Source organism: Strix aluco, chromosome 11 (genome assembly GCF_031877795.1).
Source record: "Strix aluco isolate bStrAlu1 chromosome 11, bStrAlu1.hap1, whole genome shotgun sequence".
Taxonomy (NCBI): Eukaryota; Metazoa; Chordata; class Aves; order Strigiformes; family Strigidae; genus Strix; species Strix aluco.
In genome coordinates, this window is record NC_133941.1 from 20280471 (window position 1) to 20299085 (window position 18615).

The 18615-nt window shown below is 34.7% G+C and overlaps 2 protein-coding genes across 4 annotated transcripts in view; one reads left to right on the forward strand and one right to left on the reverse strand.

The window, feature by feature from the left end:
- CENPP (centromere protein P) overlaps positions 1-18615 on the reverse strand; it is a 148030-nt gene that overhangs the window by 65745 nt on the left and 63670 nt on the right. The window lies entirely within an intron of this gene.
- Positions 914-17956, forward strand: ASPN (asporin). The gene is made up of 8 exons (XM_074836587.1): positions 914-1193; positions 6715-6982; positions 8915-9027; positions 11150-11363; positions 11743-11853; positions 14254-14347; positions 15986-16124; positions 17410-17956. The coding sequence occupies exons 2-8, from the start codon at positions 6739-6741 to the stop codon at positions 17605-17607; spliced, it is 1113 nt and encodes a 370-aa protein (XP_074692688.1). The 5' UTR covers positions 914-1193; positions 6715-6738; the 3' UTR covers positions 17608-17956.

Here is an 18615-nt window from a genome sequence, read left to right on the forward strand (position 1 = left end):
TTCATTTTTGGCATAGTATCTTTTTCTTCCTTAAGAAAGGAACAGTAGACAAAACTAATATAAATTATATAAAACTTAAACTGTCATTTTGCAAACAGCACCACATTACATGTATATTAAAAACCCAAAATTTCCAGGCTGTTTTTCCACGGGAAGAATAGACTCAACATAGAAAGGAACTAATTTATGAAGCAGATTGTCAGATGTGCATGGAATTGGATAGATATAATGTATTATAAATTTAAAGACACAAACTGTTACATTGACTATCAAACTTGCTCTGGGTAAACTCAATTAGTCATATTTCTAAAGTACACATAAACAGGCAGCCTACAAAAGGTAAACAACCCAGTTTCTAAATATTGTGATGTGCATATCAGTACAAACTATTACAAGGCAAATCCTCAAAGACTTTAAACTCACAACTTCAATCCTTCTCAGAAAATTGCAAATATTGTCTGTTTTAAATAAAAGATAGGCATTATTTCTCGTACACAAGAGAAATAGATTAACTATACTGACTAATGAAAACTGATCTACATTTTACATTCTTCAACCATTTTCCCCAGCCAGATAGTTGTCTACTGGAAGCAAGAGGTAGAATTTATACTTAACTACACAAAGTCCTAATTTTATAACTAGAAAGCTTTGGCAACATGCTGATCACTATAGGTTATTGGTTTACCCTGCTACTGGCTAAGGTTTTATACTTTCATTCAAGTCACACTTTTTAAAGAATAATGGCTAATGAAATCATAAATAAGTGTGATTCCACAGCAGGAATGACCTGAAATGGACCTCACTGTACTTCCAATGGCCTGATGTCAACTATTATTAAACTACAGGTTTTACAAAGTCTTCCACTAGACGTCTAGAGTTAAGCCAGAAGTTTTGGCTGGAATACAGGCAGTGATGAAAAACATATGAGTGGTAACAAGTCGTCTTAATATCATTCTTCAGTATTAAGATGGGCTAATCTGAAGCAGCACTTTATTCTGGTATCACCCACGGTGCCAGGAGGATCAAGAAGTTTGGAAGTGGAATTTTTCTTTATATTTACTTTAGATTTCACAGAACTCAGCCTAATTTCCTTTTTTTCTTTTTTTTTTTTTTTTTAAAATATGAAATAACTGGACATAAAGATCTCAGGTGGATCATCACAGTGCTTCCGGAAGAATTATCAAACTTGCAAGGTATGTCCAGTTTGAATACCTATTCTATATAAATAGCAATAAAGAATTAAACAACAGGTTGCCAGTCACTATGTGCAGATTAATAGTGTCAGGTAATTTAGAGTTAGAAATACCACTTTTTCTAATGGAATATTTGGAAATCTACTTTGCAGCTGAAATAATTCTGTATTTACTACATCTGAGCTGCAAAGCAATAATAATAAAAAAAACCCACCAAAAACTATAGTGAATAATTTAGCTATTAAAGAAAGCTTTGTCAGAAAGACTTAACTGACAATAAAATTTTTTCCCCTCAGTTATTATAATATATGCAAATCTATCCTACAATTATAGCAGTTCTTCTATTTACAAGTCAGTGTTAACTTTATGTAATTTGGTATTCAAGTTAGGGGGTTTTTTAAGTAGATATCAGCAAAGCAATCAAAAATGACATATGAAAGAGTGAACTGTAGATGAGCCACAGCCTAAAAATGCTCATAGGTCATAGTCAGTAACACACAAGAGTCAGTTTTCCATAAAAAGTAAATACTCTCTAAACGTAAGTTATTTTGTAAACATGTTATTCATTATTATACTAAATAACTTCAATATTGGGCTATTTCTCAAGACAGAATAATTTCTTCAGTAATCTTACTAACAAAAAAATTTCCTCCTGTTTTTCTTAAGCAATTTAAGTAAATGAATAGAGTAGACAAAGAGTTAAACATAAACTCTTTTTATTTCAGGAATGGGACAATGACTAATAGAACCAGAACTATTTTTAAATATAGCTTTCAAAACAGCTATGGTCTTGCCTTTCTTTGGACAAAATCTGTGCGCAGTGCAATGATTTGTGTTATTAATGAACACAGAGATTTTTCTTTGCCTCTGTAAAGACCACCACTGTGTCATTTAAACATTTCCTTTTCAGAAACAATGCCATAGGAAATTCGCCTCTGTACACCGGTAACAGAAGTGATTTCTAAATATAATTTAGAGTCTTTAGGTCTTAAAACTTTACCTATTAACTCCTTCAGTGTCGTAACTGGTAAGACAAGACAGACCACATGCTGCAAGACTGGCATGCAACTGCCAAGGAATCCAGACTTACTCTCTTTTTTTTTTTTTTTTTTTAAATGAACACATCCTATACTAACAACATAACTTTGACCCTCACAGAAAGTGTTTTTCTTCCCATAATTCATGTTTAGAATTTTCATGTCACAGAACTGTTGCATGTGGGAATTTTCCACACAACCTCTAAAAGGTTTTAATCAGATTAACACTGTGACATCACCTGCATTTAATTAGTTAAAAATTGTAAGTGTTATCCTAAACTAAGTGCATAAAAGATTCCTATCATCCATGTGCTGTCTGGCAACGTGAGTTTTGGCAAAGATCACCACATCAGTGCAGATAAGCATGTCCCAAACATTTAGCACAGTGATTTTAGGATTGTTACATACTTCAGGAAAGGAAGTCAGCCTTACAGCATCTCTACATGTAAAATGTACTTTCCACATTCAATTAGCTCACTTTGGAGTGGCTAGTGTTCTAGTGAAAAGGTGCTATTCAGAAGCTTTTTGTACTGAAGAATAAGTAGGATTGCTACAAAGAAAGTGTCATGAAGAAGTATGTGAGCCCTCCTTGAAATTGCTACACTTCCTAAAACTCATCTTCAACGTTCTGGTCTGTAAAAATGAGAATGAACAAGGCTAGACTTTGTCCAACAACAATCATCTCTTCATGGTATTAATCAACACCTGAGCCTGTCTAACAGCTTGCGTATGTCAAGAATGGCTGTTCCATCTCTTCTCCTTCCCTCTCTCCCTTTTTAACCTTCCTTCCCCTTAAACCAGGCTGGTTCCACCCATTCCTTTGTGCTGGCTCTGATACTCAGACTGATTCAGTTTATTCACAGGGAAATAATGTGTTGGGGGTTTTTCTCTTGCTCACATTAGTTTTATGCTGGTTTAGTGAGTTCAATCAGCTCAGTGAACAGCCTGAGAGGAAGAGCTGGTACAAGAGAACTGAAAATATGTACCTGGGAGCAGAACCAGCCTCAAGTGGCAGCAGTGGACCATCAGTACAGCTGTATCCATGAACTGTAATTTCTGAAACAATTATTTCCTAGAATTCTCATGATAAAATTAAAGTATTTCCTGAAAGATCATTAGGTTCTTGGATTTTAAGCTTTCATTTTCTTTTAATTCTCTTACTCATGAAGTTTAAGCATGCAGAAAGTCTGTATAAGTTCTCTGAGATGAGCTGCAGAGTCAAAGCATTTCTACAAAGACATATCAACATCTATTTACTGGAAACCTCAAAGCCTCAGCCAGGAAAAAAAACTTTAAAACCTCCATAAAATCCAGTTCTTTGGAATTCATTTTTGGCAGTTCTTTAGCCAATGTGAACCTGGAGTCAAACTTGATTACCATCCCTAAGTACAAAGCCAATTAGCAATAAGGATTTCCTAATGGTAAAATGGGAAGTTGAAGCAAGGGCTTTTTCTCTTTCCTAGGGAGGAAAAAAAAAAAAAAAAAAAAAGTACCACAACTCTCAGGCTTCCTTCTGTAAAGGGACTTGTTTTCAAGAGATTGAACTCACAGAACTCACAGAACTAATATATGTAATCAATGACATATTTCAACACTACTTTTCTAAAACAACACATGTTTTTCAAGAGTTCAAATTGGCCAGTACTCCAATCACAGCCTCAACTTTTTCATAGTTCGAAATCATAATTAGTTTTTTGAATATCTGAAAAGAAATATGCAATCCATTTGCTACAGGTACAAGTGTGGAAACAGATTTTTAAATCGTTTCATAAGACAACTTCCTAGCACCAGATCCAGAACAGCATTTCAGGAACATACATGAAAGATTATCTTTTAGACAGTAAAACTACACATCCAGTGCCTACCACAAATAGAAGCCAGCAGGGACTTAGATGTTCCAAGACATGACACATGCTATGACACTTCATATCCTATATGCAGAAATTGTACAACAACAATGAATAAAGCACAAAGCATTGTCACTTAATACCTAAGCGGGCAGTAGAAGAGCAGCCTGAGTGCCCATCTGTGAAAACTCAGACATGAAAGCACTTGTCCAAAAACAAGGAGAACTTGAAAGTCTGAAAGGCTTCAATCTCCTCCTAATTAATGGTATGACTACAGTATTGAATGTTTTGACTGTTTTGCTGAAGCTGAGATACAAGATTGAAAGGGCCAAATATTCCAAAGGTGTACCACCAGACATGACTGCAATTCTCTCCAAACAAAGGTAGGTTCCACATCTTATTCCCAGCAGTGTTTTTATTCCAAGACTCTCTCAAGAAAACACATTGTATAGGATTACCAAGTACGACTATAAAATTCTAGCATTGAAACAGAATGTTATTTTGAACACAAAGGAAAATATATGGGAAAAATATACATCAGGATTCTTTTAAAAGATTGTTAAATCAGTAAAAGATACACACGCTACTCAAATGAGCACACAACTGGAAGATTACAATAAATATTAAACTTGCAGTTATATGCTGCGTACCTGCAAGATACAAAGTATATTGTGCCATTGTTTTCAGACACATATTTGGGGGGACTGGCAAAGGAGTCACTGCATTCTTTTTGAAAGGGTGAGTTTTACGTAATCTAAATACCGTTAGCTTTTTTTTTTATACACCCGGAAACATATACAGTATTTATGCAATACACAGCATTTTAATGCTGTTAAGAACCACATCCAAGAAACATCAAAATGACCTTGTACAGAAAAAAGCAATACAAAACCTCAGAATTTTGAATAAGCCAAGTCAACACCCTTGTACTAACAAGTGTACTCCTCTTCCTGTGATTGAGGACCAAAGCCAAAAGGCCTACATAAAGACTTTTTCAGCTATAAACAGATCAGCAAGCATTCAATTAGGTGATCAAACAAGAATTGACATCCGTTTAGTAGTTCCCTAAAGAGGTCTATGATAGTCTAAATAGAAACATTTTTATAAACAGGATATGCATAACAAAATTTAGAGTAGCCCCTCTTGGTTTGCACAGTGTGCTGTAGGATCCGAACAACTTGTGGAATTGGGCTTCGGAGGGGAGCAACATAGAGCTGAGGGCTGAATGTACAGTCTTTTCTCACAGAGTTGCAAAACATCCTGTGGCAATTCTTACTATCTCTGTTCTCCCTTGTGTTTAGTTTTAAAGGAGTATTTGGTCAAGAAAATCTTTAGAATAAAACCAGAGTATGTAGAAAATATCTAAGGGGTTTGACCTATGGATCATCATTGCTCAGGTAACCCAGTATACTGTAGGACTGGACTCCTGGTTTTCCCAGTCAGGTGGGAAAGAAATCTGGTAAAATTAGAACTCAGAGAACCTGAATGAAATTGAATGAACAGCTGTAATGAGACAGAATCTGCCACATTCTCCTGAAGACAAATCTAGTTTCCAAGTCTTTCATAACTTGTGTATTCTCAATAACATCAGTAAAAAATAAATTGTAGCTATCCGACATGGCGTTTTCTGCTTCAAAGGTTCCCTAACTGATCCAATATCTTTCTGTCTTCCAGCCTGAAGGACCTTTGATTACACAGGAAAGATACTTTCAAGTTATGGGTAATCTAGAAAGCTGGTGGGTTTTATGGCATTAAATTCAAGCACGACGCATTTTGAGCTCCTTTCAGCTGGCTGCATAGCTGTCACATACAGGCCCTAGGACAACAAAGCTAGGTTGGAAAAAAAAAGTTTATTAAAAAAATATGCACATAGATGTATTGGTTTTCCACTTTGTTCTGGGTGTAATTTGAGTTACTGATTTCAAATGACACAGATTCACAACCTCCAAGCCCTTGTCAGAGACAAGAGCTCTCATCAAATAAAAGTCATATACAAATGTGCTTGCATTAAAATACAGAGGTGAACTGCTGTCAATCGCAATAATATACGAATGGCTGGAATTGGTGAAAAGCTGTTGTCAGGACTGAAAACTCTATCTATTTTTCCAGATTAGAATAAGAAGTGTTTAATTAGAAGTGTTTAGGGAGTATCATGATGAGTGCATTTTATGTACTGCTAATCAAGCACTTCCCAATTTTCTAGATACAAGCAATGCACATATGCCAATGTATCCCATTAAAAATACTTTTTCATTAAGAAAGAATAAAATAAACCCAATTCCAAGTTCTGGTAATGTTTGCTACAAAGATTACACTTCAAAGCCTGAAGCAAATGATGATCCTATTTTTTAAACTCAGCTAAAACACTCTGATATGGCATTAATGTCTGAAGAATTAATATTTTAATAGTATTTATTGTAACACATAATTTTATAATAATTATATTTTAAAGAGTAATTTTAATGCTCTTTATCTTCCATATACTAATTAAACCTTAATATTAATAACAGATCATTTTTTCAGGACCAGACACTGCAGCAGTGAGTGAAGTAAGTAGTTCAGTACATTTATTTGCTGTTTCACATTCACTGATTCTTGTGTTTGGGTTTTTTTTGTTTGTTTACTTTCCTCTTCAAGATTGGCTATCGTGATTAAGAAGATATGAAAGAATACACACTCCTTCTCTTCTTGGCTTTGTGCTCTGCCAAACCTCTCATTGGTCCTTCATATTTTACACTAAAGAATATGATGCTTCAAGATATGGAAGATGATGATGATGATGACGATGACAATTCTCTATTTCCAACCACTGAACCAATTATACCACTAATTCCTTTTGATCTCTTCCCAATATGTCCCTTTGGATGCCAGTGCTATGTGAGAGTTGTCCATTGCTCTGATCTAGGTAAGAACAAATCTGTGTGTCTGTTCTCTACTGGCCTCTCCTTTGGAGGATTTGCCTTTTAAAAGATGAATTTTACAGCTCCATAAATTGCACACTGTCACGTATTCTTTTACAAGTCCCTTTCACGAGGAGCTTACATTTTTTCAATTAGGCTTGCAAACTGTATCTAATTAAGTGTCCAGCAACTATTTTGTGTCCAGCACTTTTTATAACATGCTTTCCCAGTTCATGCACATCAGTTTAGAAAATTAATAAACTGCTAGAGACACCTTGCATTAGCAGTGACTTCTGTTGCTATCAGCACAGAATGGAAAGGCATGTAACAAATGTAACAAATATGTGCATGTGCTACCTATATCTGTAACAAATAACTGTAAAACCATTTAATGGAATACTTACTGGGGTTAGTAAATACATATAATCTGCACAGTTTTTTATCCACTAGGAGAATAATCACAGAATGCGAAAATGCTTATATTTACATTTTAGATTACCCTTTCTCCTGTTTCAGTTACTTTCATGAAGTTATATCCAAACAGAGAAGCACAAAAGTTTGCTGTTTGCATTAGACAAGCTATGAGTCCCCTCTCTCAAAAAAGAGTATGGCTAAAGAAGTACTTCATTCACAACTACAAAGCAACAGGTCAAATGACAAGAAAACATAAAGGAAAAAGAGGCCATAAATAAACCACAAGGAAATGTAATACCAGTGCCTATTTGCTCAGCTTAATTTCCTTTAAGGTGCACATCACCGGTAACATTTTAACCAAAGGCAACCCTGCTACTGTCACTGTTGCAGGCAGACACTAGCCCTAAACACAAAGTTATTATTAATCATGCCAATTTGAATTAGTGTTCATTGAAGTTTTCCCATGATTCAGGGTAATCAGAGGACTACGCTCCTGCCACTAGCACAGGGACAGTGACATTTGTTCTCATCACAGCTCTGCCACCATCCTGAACTTAATCTTAGATTCTTCATGTCTTAGAAACCTTGAGTCAATACATAAATTGCTGTCTTTTTAAAAAAATGCGTCATTATTACGGAATAAAAATAAACTTTTGCTGACAGCAATAAGCTGTGGTTATTGCATCTGGTTTAGAGATTGCAAACACCCTTGAGTTCACACATAGAAAAAATCCCTATTAATAGACTTCATGTTTAAATAACTATAACCTATTAATTATGGAATAATTGTTAATAAGCTGGACCAGCATTTAGCATTTGACGCATCAGCGTTTCCACTGAAAAGAAAACTACTATCCCTTGCTAGTCTCTTCTGCTGATTCAGGATCTCAGATGGCATGAACTGAAGTGGTTTTGTAACTGAAAAATTAACTGGATTGAGGAATTTATACAACTGGTAATTAAGAACTGGCAGCTGGAAGACCACCTTTTGTCTACTTTCATGAAGAATAGCCATTTCTCAGCCTTAATGTTAACTGTATGGCTATATAAGCAACTGCGCAGGTACAAGGGATAGGGCAGTGCAGAAGTAGAAAAGAGCATTCAAACACTGAGCAGAAATCCCTTATAGCCACTGCAACAGCCCTGTTCCTCAGTACCGAACCACAGCCGCAGGTCCTCCGAGGGCTGCTTTCCCCAGGGACTGAAGCCGTTTCGCTGGAGAACAACTGGTGCTCTGAGGCATTTCACAGATGCAAAGAATCTGCAATGAGCACCCCATTCAAGCTTTTCATGGTCAGGGGAAGCAGCACTTCCTCCTGAAACCATCCACACAATTTTGTTGTACATTCTTACATGATTAGTTCCTCTCATTATCAAATATTCCTTTCTATCCTTGCTTTATGGCTGTTCGTATCTTCTTTCCCGCCATAATAATCACTCTTACTGTGTTTTGCTGTTTAGCAATTAATTTCTTTGGAAATACAGGCACATAATGTTTCTGTTTATGTCACATACTTAAATAGGTTTGACATCAATACCTCGCAACATTCCACCAGATACTCGTATGATTGACCTTCAAAACAACAAAATTAAAGAGGTCAAGGAAAATGATCTTCAAGGACTCACATCGCTTTATGTAAGCTTGCTATTTTCCAAGTTTGAAATGTTTAGGGTTCTGAAATATTTTGATACTTTTAAGATACAAATGGTACATTCTGCTCTAACAGTATCCATAAAAATAAAGCCTGCATATTTGACTGCTCCCACACAGTAAGAAGCAAATGTCTTTGAGCTGTAAGAACTATGCCACTTTCCACATCCAGAAAACATACCATGTGTATCTCACCAAAAAGATTCTCAAGACCTCTTAGCACGCACAGAAGCATTCCTTACGTTCTGAAGGCTGCAAGACAACTGCTCCTTTTTTATGTGCTTAGCTGTAAAATAGCAGAAAGAACTTTATCTCACAAAATAACTAGAATGGTATTTTCTGAGACTACTTTCAAAAGCACACAGCATACAACTAACATATACAGCACAAACTAATGTTACAAATCCAGTTGACCTGAATGGAAAACAGACCAACACTGAATTAATGAAAAAGTTGGGTGCTTTACTATTTTTTAACACACTCAAGTATGCACATAGAGACAGGCTTTAATATAAGTATCACTGGCAACTGATGAATCTAGATACTTATGGCACACAACAATCCCTTTCTATAATGAAAGAAAATAAGAGTCTCAGAGGTCTGGGAAGGTAGATTAAATCTGTTTTGGAATACTTATTTCCATAAGGTGTCACTCTAGATCCAGTACCAAAGAATACTGACAATGTTAAAATTGTCATTATAAAAATGACAAAATGTTCCACAAGTTATAGCAAATTGACATTCTATTCCACATTAATGTGTTTCATGTCTTTCTAAACTAACATAAACCAAATCCTTTTCAATTGTATCTGGCTTCTGATCAAGATCTAAGTGTTTATGAATGAGCTTGTTAATTATCGTGGGTTAAGCTAGAACAGAAAATATAGAAACCATATAAATTCATTGTTTGCAACAAAGTGTTTTCAATTCCCCTTAAGTGTCACATGTCTGGGCACACAATGGTCTTAACCAGCAAGTTATGGGTAAGCACACTAACTGTGGTTTATATTCAGTATAAAAGATCCTATAGAAACTAACCTCCAATGACTGAGAAAGTCACTAGAATACATTAGCAATCACCACATTATATATTAGAGTCACCACTTAATTATGTGATAGCTGAAAACTGAGCTTTTTTGATTTTTCTCATCAGTTAATTTGTGGCAAGGCCTAAATTTTTACTGAGAGCAAAGTTCACTTTGTACAATTTGTCTGAGTACTACCTTACTTAGCAAAGGCACTGATGGCAACTTGGATTAGGAAGAAGCATTTCCTGTTTATTTGCTTAAGCTATCCTCATTTTTTTGGGGGAAAAAAAAAGATTAATTCTGTTTTGCTCTACTTTTTTTTCCACAATTCCAGAGATCAGATGACTTACCAACAGCTCAAAGAAGTTAAAAAGGAACAAAAATGAATAGTCTAGGTATGGAAATGCAGAGATGTGATTTGACACACAAAATAATTTCAGATAACTCATACTGTTGTCTGTAGTAAGTCAGTACAATTCTCTGATAACACATAGCAACCAAGAACAGAAAACTGTCCCAAAAATACTAGTGTATTGTAGAGGAGAGACTTAAATTCACAGGAGTTGAAAAGTTATGGCAAATAAGATATAAATTCATGTGTGTATATCAGCTGTGCACTGACATTAACTTTTAAGAAATTTGGATTAAAACTCTAACTTTTACTTTGCAGCATTATGCTGAAATAAAAGATGAAATTCTGAGTTTTGAGAATTTGTCCGCATTAAGGAACAACAACAAAAAGAATATAACCCCTATACAATTCCATAAAATACATGAAGACAAATGTATTTTTTCACCAGTTCTTCTCATTATCCATTATCACCTTGTCAGCTCTGACTAGTTTTTCCCTACCTTCTAGCCAATACTCCAGTCTCCAGAGGGGGTTTTTTTGTTGTTTTTCACAATCAATTGAAATACCCGAAGTATATACAAAGTGCTAAAATTTGATATGATGGAAAAATAAAATATTTAAAATACTTAATTGTTAAATTATATATCAAATTCATTACTTAAAATTCATAAACATAACACTCCTATATAAAAAAAATTATTTCTATTGTTCTTCCCATATCTCACAGGCACTGGCTTTGAACAACAATAAAATATCCAAGATCCATCCAAAAGCCTTTCAACCAACAAAGAAGCTACGACGACTGTATTTGTCCCACAACCAGCTAACTGAGATTCCAATAAATCTACCAAAAACTTTAGCAGAGCTCAGAATTCATGCTAATAAGGTTAAGAAAATCAACAAGGACATATTTAAAGGAATGAAGTCTCTACATGTTTTAGGTAAGTTCAATTAAGTAGAAAATGTCTTTATTAAAAATGTAACATACTACATATAATTTTCATTCAAACATTTCCCCAAAGTGCAATTTTTCTCTTAAAGAGATATCCATGCTGTGGAAACTATCTTTCACAATTTACTTTCTATGTGAAGCTGCTACATAGGTCAAGTTTTTGGTAACTCTGCAAGCCAAGTTAAGAGAGCCTTTATTCACCAAAAGCTGTGACTTCCACCCCACAGAATAGGTTATCAAAGCTAAACATTAATTAATGCCTAGAACATCAGAAGTCATAAATGAAATTAAACCAGCTGTTTATAACTTAGTCTAACATACACAAAATTCCTATGCCATAAATACTTTTTTTTCCCCCCCTTGGACAGAAATGAGTGCAAATCCTCTTAACAATGATGGAATAGAGCCAGGGGCTTTCGAAGGAGTAAATATCTACCATATAAGAATTGCAGAAGCTAAATTAACTTCAATTCCTAAAGGTATGCTTTGTTTTACCTTTTCTATTTTACCTATACCTAAGGTAGTATATTCCTAAATAAAATGCTTTAACATATATATGATTATTAAAATATTCATAAATTCTGTTTTGTACTGTTCCTTACTACCAAAGCACCTCTGACCTTATTTTTCTTTTTGCACTTAGCATCCAATTTGACATCTCAACAGTGTGCATGCACGCGCACACACACACACACTCGCTCTCCAGCCCCCTCATCTGCCTTCTCCCCATCAGGCAGTCCACTCCTCTCTCAGAGTCATCCAGAGACTCTTCTCAGGAGAAACGATGTGAAGAAAATGATAATAAGATGTCACTTCACATGTTTCACATCAACCTCTCAAAAATCCATACAAAGAAAGGATAAACCCCTTGATTTTTCATCTGGGTCGCAAGGGATACAAAATTCCCAATTCCTTTATGCATTTAAAATGAAACCCCAAAATTTCTAACTTTAATTTTGAATGTTTCAAGTGACTCTGTAGCTCAAATATGCTCTGCAATACCACCTTAATGCAAAACCCAATAAAGCATTTTATACATCTTCTGATGGGGTTTTGCTAAGTGAAATTTAATATTAACATTTTAATTAAATCCAACATAAAATACTACAAAATGAAATCACTCCATCTAAAAGAATTAACTTGTGATTTGAAAATAGTAATAAATTAAAGCACTAATTTTACAAAAAGTAGCACGAAGGAACTCAGTACAACATTCTACCTGCATCTTCTGTAGGTCACCACTGTATTTAACCAAACCCTCATGATTTTCAACTGCTCAAAACTACTAGCTAAGAGAAAAAGGGAGGAAACAAAGCCTAATACCATATGGTTTATCATTCATTAATTTACAGGGGAACTAAATGTTAGCCCCCAAGATATTTATTTCTGGATGATTGCAAGAAAGAACTTGTTTCTTACTAAATTTAATCTCTTCTTGTAAACAGATACATATGCAAAAGCATCCCTGTAGAAAAGAACACTAAAAAAACCCCAACAACAAACAAAAACCCCAACTCACCCCAATTGTTAAGGTAATTTTAATATCAGAAGTTATCTGGCTTCCTATGGTAACACTCCCCAACACACACACAAAATACATTCTCCTAGTATCATCATATCACCATCTCCTATCACTTATCACAAAAAAACATACATAAAAGTATTCAGATTTTGTCTTAGTTATAATCTCCAATAAGGAAACACAAAATGAGATCCAATATGTGGTGTCAAATACAAAAACAAATCATAAAGCAACTGGATTTCATGGTGAACACATTCTAACCAAATGGAAACTAAGTTTGCAGGTCCTTCTATCTGCAAATGTTATGACAACACAAAAGATTAAAAAAGTGTAACTTCCAAAAAGCACTTAAAGTCTAAAGTGGACAGATGGGTAGTCTTCCCTATTGTAACTCAGACACAAGAGCACCCAGTGAAATTGTAAACTGGAATGTCAACTAGAAAAAAGCCCAAACAAACACCAAGACATGTCAACCTGCATCAAGACCGACTGTAAAGCACACCCCTTTTCTGCAGTACTGTAATGCTACAGCGCTCAGCAATGGGAGCAGTGCTCTTCTAAGCCACATTACTGACAGAAACATGTGGCTTGTCTTGCTTGGTGTCAGGGTGCCACCTAGACAGATGTGAGCAAAACTGAACATAAGATCAGCAAATAGTAACTTGTGACTATCTTTCACTGCCCTCGCTAAAAGGATAATGTAAAAAAGATTCTCCACCTCCTGGTCCATTCACTGACAGGTCTGAATTGGTATTTTGTACTATTGACTATTTGGTACCATATGAGAAAATATCCTGCGTGCCAGCACAGGAAAGAGCATACCACATATCTCATTTTGCTTAGACAGTTCTGAAAGCTTTCCTCCCAGGTCACACCTTAGGAGCCGTAATAGCACAACTGTTACATCACGTGGAAGAAAATACCTGTCTACAAAAACCTGCCACTGGTTCCACGGGGCTAGGATTTTGACTACCAACTGTCAGATAATTGTACATAAAATACAGTTTACATCTTTGACAGGTTAACCAAAAGTACATGAAAACAATTGTAAACAAAGGTAGCAAAATTATACCAAATTCTGTAACTCTGAAATCTTTAAATCTTTACATTAGCATATGCGCTTTCACATCTTAATTTTTTAAGTTACTATTTCAAACCAATTGATGTTGATGATTTTTTTTTTTTTTTAAGTAACACACTTGTATCTAATAGCCATTTCTTGAATGCAGACAACCATGCACAAAATTCTTCACCCAATCCTAAACACAAAGGAAAGAAGCTGTTTGGAACATAATATGTTTTCCAAAAAAAATAAGTTGGCTTATTTTTCTCATACTGTGCATTTGTTTTTCATCAGAATTGCCCTCCAGTCTACTAGAACTTCATTTAGATGACAACAAGATCACAGCAATCGAAGTTGAAGATTTTAACCGATATAAAAATCTTCAAAGGTAAAATTCCCAAGCAAAATGCTTTTATTTGATAAAAGATCAGGATCTCTTTTTTGATACTTCTCATGAAAAAAAAAAAAATAAAATTTTAAGTGTTTTATAAGATCTGCTGTAAATAAGATCAAACTTTTAAAAAAACCCCACACACCACACCACCCCCCAAACTTCAGCCTTATTACCATGTCTTGCCTATCAGTTTGCAATAGAAGTGTATGTTAAGAACCTCATCTGATTACAAAATGTAGTCACCATAAATTCTTACTTCATGGGTTGGGTAATATTGTATGGCTTTTATATAATATCTCTTAATGTGCTAGTAGTAATACGCCTCAACTAAGCACTGCATGTATTTCTCATACTCAGAATATATGAACCTTTGCGGTCATGTAATTTATCAGTAGCATTCAGATTTTTCTCTCCAGCCTGTTCCCTATCAGGCCCAGGCATTTTAACTCTTTGGGCACTCATCTCACAAATCACCCCCCAAAATGAGGCATACAACACCACCAACTGATTTTTGGTTTAGGAACAGAATGCCTTTCTTGCAACTAAATTTATAGGATTTAAGAGTCATAATAGCTTTTTAATTCCAGAGAAGGCCTAAGTGTACTGGAAGGAGACACTCCATACACACCCTAAAGAAAAATATAGAAGGATAGCATGAAAAGGGAAATTTGAGACTTTTTTTATACAAAAACATGAGAAAACTGGGAAATTGCAAAAGATAAATTCACCTCCTGAAAACTAGCCTGGGAGAAATACAGTAGCTAGTAAAGGAAACAACTTGATAACTGTTTACAGATGTGATGGGGTTTAAGGAAAAAAAAAAAAAAAGGAGGTTTCTGAGGAAAGTATCACTGATGTAGGACAAAATAAGAAAGTTCTTTCTGTAAAGCTCAGTTAAGTACTCTGAAAATACAGATGAGCAGCATTGAATTTTGGATTTGGTAATAGAAACTACTGTCAAAGAGGAACTACTGAACTGACAAACTTCAGTTTCTGAAGAAAGCAAGAAAGAAAGGAGAAAAAGGGGATTGCAGGATGCATGGAGAGAGCAATTCCGAACTGTCCAGTGCCTCCACCTTCTGAATCATCTCCGTAGCAATGCAGGCTTAAGCCTTATAGCAAAAACTCTAAGGCCTAAATTCAGGAAAATGTGGAAGTAGGAAAGAAGGTAGTCCTGCTTTTTTAAAAATATAGATTTTTTTACTAAGCTATATATATACACAACTGTTTCTTTACAAGACTTGCTCTTCTTTGGCTATTTATTAGAACACCACCTTTTATTACTGTGTGTATACTTTGTAGCTATACTACTTGATAAAAGGGCAGGATTTATTTTACAAGCAGATGGGTTGATGTCTATAATTTTAACTCTTGCCACTAAAAGTAGAAAAGCTGCATGAAAAACTGGACAATTGCTCACATCAGGCTAGCTGCTGTCCTTTAAGTGGAGATTAAATTAAGAAGAAAAAAATATTTGTTAGATCAATGGTGGGTTTTTTTCCTATCAGAGGTAAGATTTCATCATTCTTCCCTATTTTTTTCCCCCCGTCTACTCCTGTGTATGTCAATCTTAAAAAAAAAAAAAAATGCTGTTGTGAACCTTTAATTAATTGTTCCTTGTACTATTTCTAGGCTAGGCCTTGGGAATAATAAAATCAAAGATGTGGAAAATGGAAGTTTTGCCAACATACCAAGCATACGTGAAATCCATCTTGAAAAAAATAAGCTCAAGAAAGTTCCTCCTGGATTACCCGAACTGAAATATCTGCAGGTCATATACTAAATTTGATAGAAAGCTCTAGTGCTTACGAATTGTTTGACTTTCACACTGCCATACTGATTAGGACACAACTAAAACACATAATTTACTGTCACATGTATTTTGACCTCACACTCATACTTGGAAAACCTGAAACCACATACGTACTTAAAGAAATAAACAAGATCAAACATCAGGAACACTCCCAGGAAAAAAAAACAACAAACCTCCCCCCCCCCCCCAAAACAACCACAAACAAAAAAACCAACATGCTACACCCAGAAAAAGTTTCCAGAAAGTTTGTTTCAGATTTATTATAGTTTCCATATTAGCAAGCCAGAGTGGAAATTTTTCCATTCCCATGCTGAAAAGTCTTAAATCTAAAATAAATTATTTATGAGGCTGAAATGATGGTAAGATTTTAAAATTTTTACATAGAACTAGGCAAATTCCGCAAGAAAATATTTTCAAAACACATTTATTTCCTGAATTCTGGAATAGCAATTAAAATCATTTATGTTTTATAAGATGACCTATACCTTAGGATACTGAGCAGAACAAATCTTGGGGAAACATGAAGAAATGCATAGATGACAGAGCACTTGATAAGCTATTTGGTAAAAGCTTTTATCTCTGATTTTAATTTCTTTCCACTTCTCATTTCCCTTCCAATTAAATATTTTGAGATATATCTTAAAAAAAACAACAAAAAATGCAAACAAAAAACCCAAAACCCAAACATCAACTTGCAGCGTAATGCAAAATTAGATACACAAGAGTGCTTTTGTCAATGTACATTATTTTACTTAAATTCTAAGCTCTACCACAAGCCTTTTATTTTTTACTAATTTAAGCTACAACAGCACTAGACTGATCTGTTCCTGTAACCATACTGACAAATGTCTCCCAATATCAACTCTTCTAGAGACTACTTTTTAAAATTTATTAAATGACTAAAAATCTGCATTACGGGAAAATATAATACTGCACCATTACAATTCTTACTATAAGAGAACATAAAATTGCATTGTAGGAGAATGTTCCGTAAGAATAGAGTCCAATTATTCTGACAACACAGTGATAAAATACCACATAACTTATTTTTTGTGGGAGAGACTGTGGCAGGAGGGAGACATTTTTTAAGGGTTTCACACAAATTTTTAATTCCTGTTACTGTTAAGGTCTGCATCCAATTGATCTTACAGCAAACCTCAGTTATCTATATGCCAATGAATGTTTAGATATTTTTCCCATTCACATACTAACTATTATATTTTACTGTGTCTTATTGTTGCAGGTAGTCTTCCTTCATTCTAATCATATTGCAAAACTGGGAGTGAATGATTTCTGTCCAACAGGAAGAAGAAAGAAGAAAGCATTATACAGTGGCATAAGCCTCTTCAATAATCCTGTAAAGTACTGGGAGGTTCAGCCTTCAACTTTCCGTTGCATTTTAGCCAGAAACAGTGTGCAACTTGGAAATTTCCTGAAGTGATACCACAGTTGGTCATTTCAAAAAGCAACTTGTCCAAATCAGTTCTACAATACTTGAAATTTGCAGGAAAATGGCAATTTTACACTATTTAACCAGTTTACAAAGTATTTACTATTTTAGAGATAATTAATTAGAAACAATATCTTAGTAGGATCCATTGTATTATTTGACAATGTTCAACCTACATTTGAATAATTTAAACAAAAGCCTTTATATCTTACAGAAGGACTCTTGGAAGTGGAACTGGAAACTGTATTTGTTGTTTCCTATTATAGATGTTAAATTCTTAAGTTACACAGTTTTGAGATTCTTTCTTTCAAATAAATTCTAAAAAAACAAGTGGAAGTGACTTTTTCCACAGTAAGGACCTTTTCTTCTGTCAAAAAGTGTGGTAAGAAAAGTTGCAAAAAAAATTATCAGACTTCAAGGACAACTTCTTGTGCCATTTTTGATAATCAGCAAAGATGCAATGAAAAGGTACAGTATTGCAAGGTCTTTTGTCTCTAAATTAGAACATATTTTTATTACGTATGAAGTGAGATAAAGGCCGGTTTCATATCAAGAACTAACATGCAAAAAAACTTTAAAAGTTTTTGGTACTTTTTCTTGCAACTTTACAAGGGAAATGTCCTTCAACGTTTTGCTATCAATATAATTTGATGCACTCTGAAAAGTAGGATTCAAGTTTTATCATATGCTTCAAGCTTAATAGGAATGATTATTAAACTCCCTTTAGCCCAGCACAAACATTTTCTTTTATACATAAGAACTGTAATCATGTTTTCCATTTAATTTTTTCCTGTTTTACATTTTGACATCACACGGGTTAAGAATCCCTCAGTAATGGAAGTACCTTGAAATTGCTGAATGCAAGCAGATAGCTGGAACTCAACTGCCCTGACTTCTTACGTAGGTCAGCATTTAGAATTCTCAATACTGACAGTACTGTATAAAATGGATATTTTACATATCTATTTAGTGTATATTTGCTATTGGGATTCAAAATAA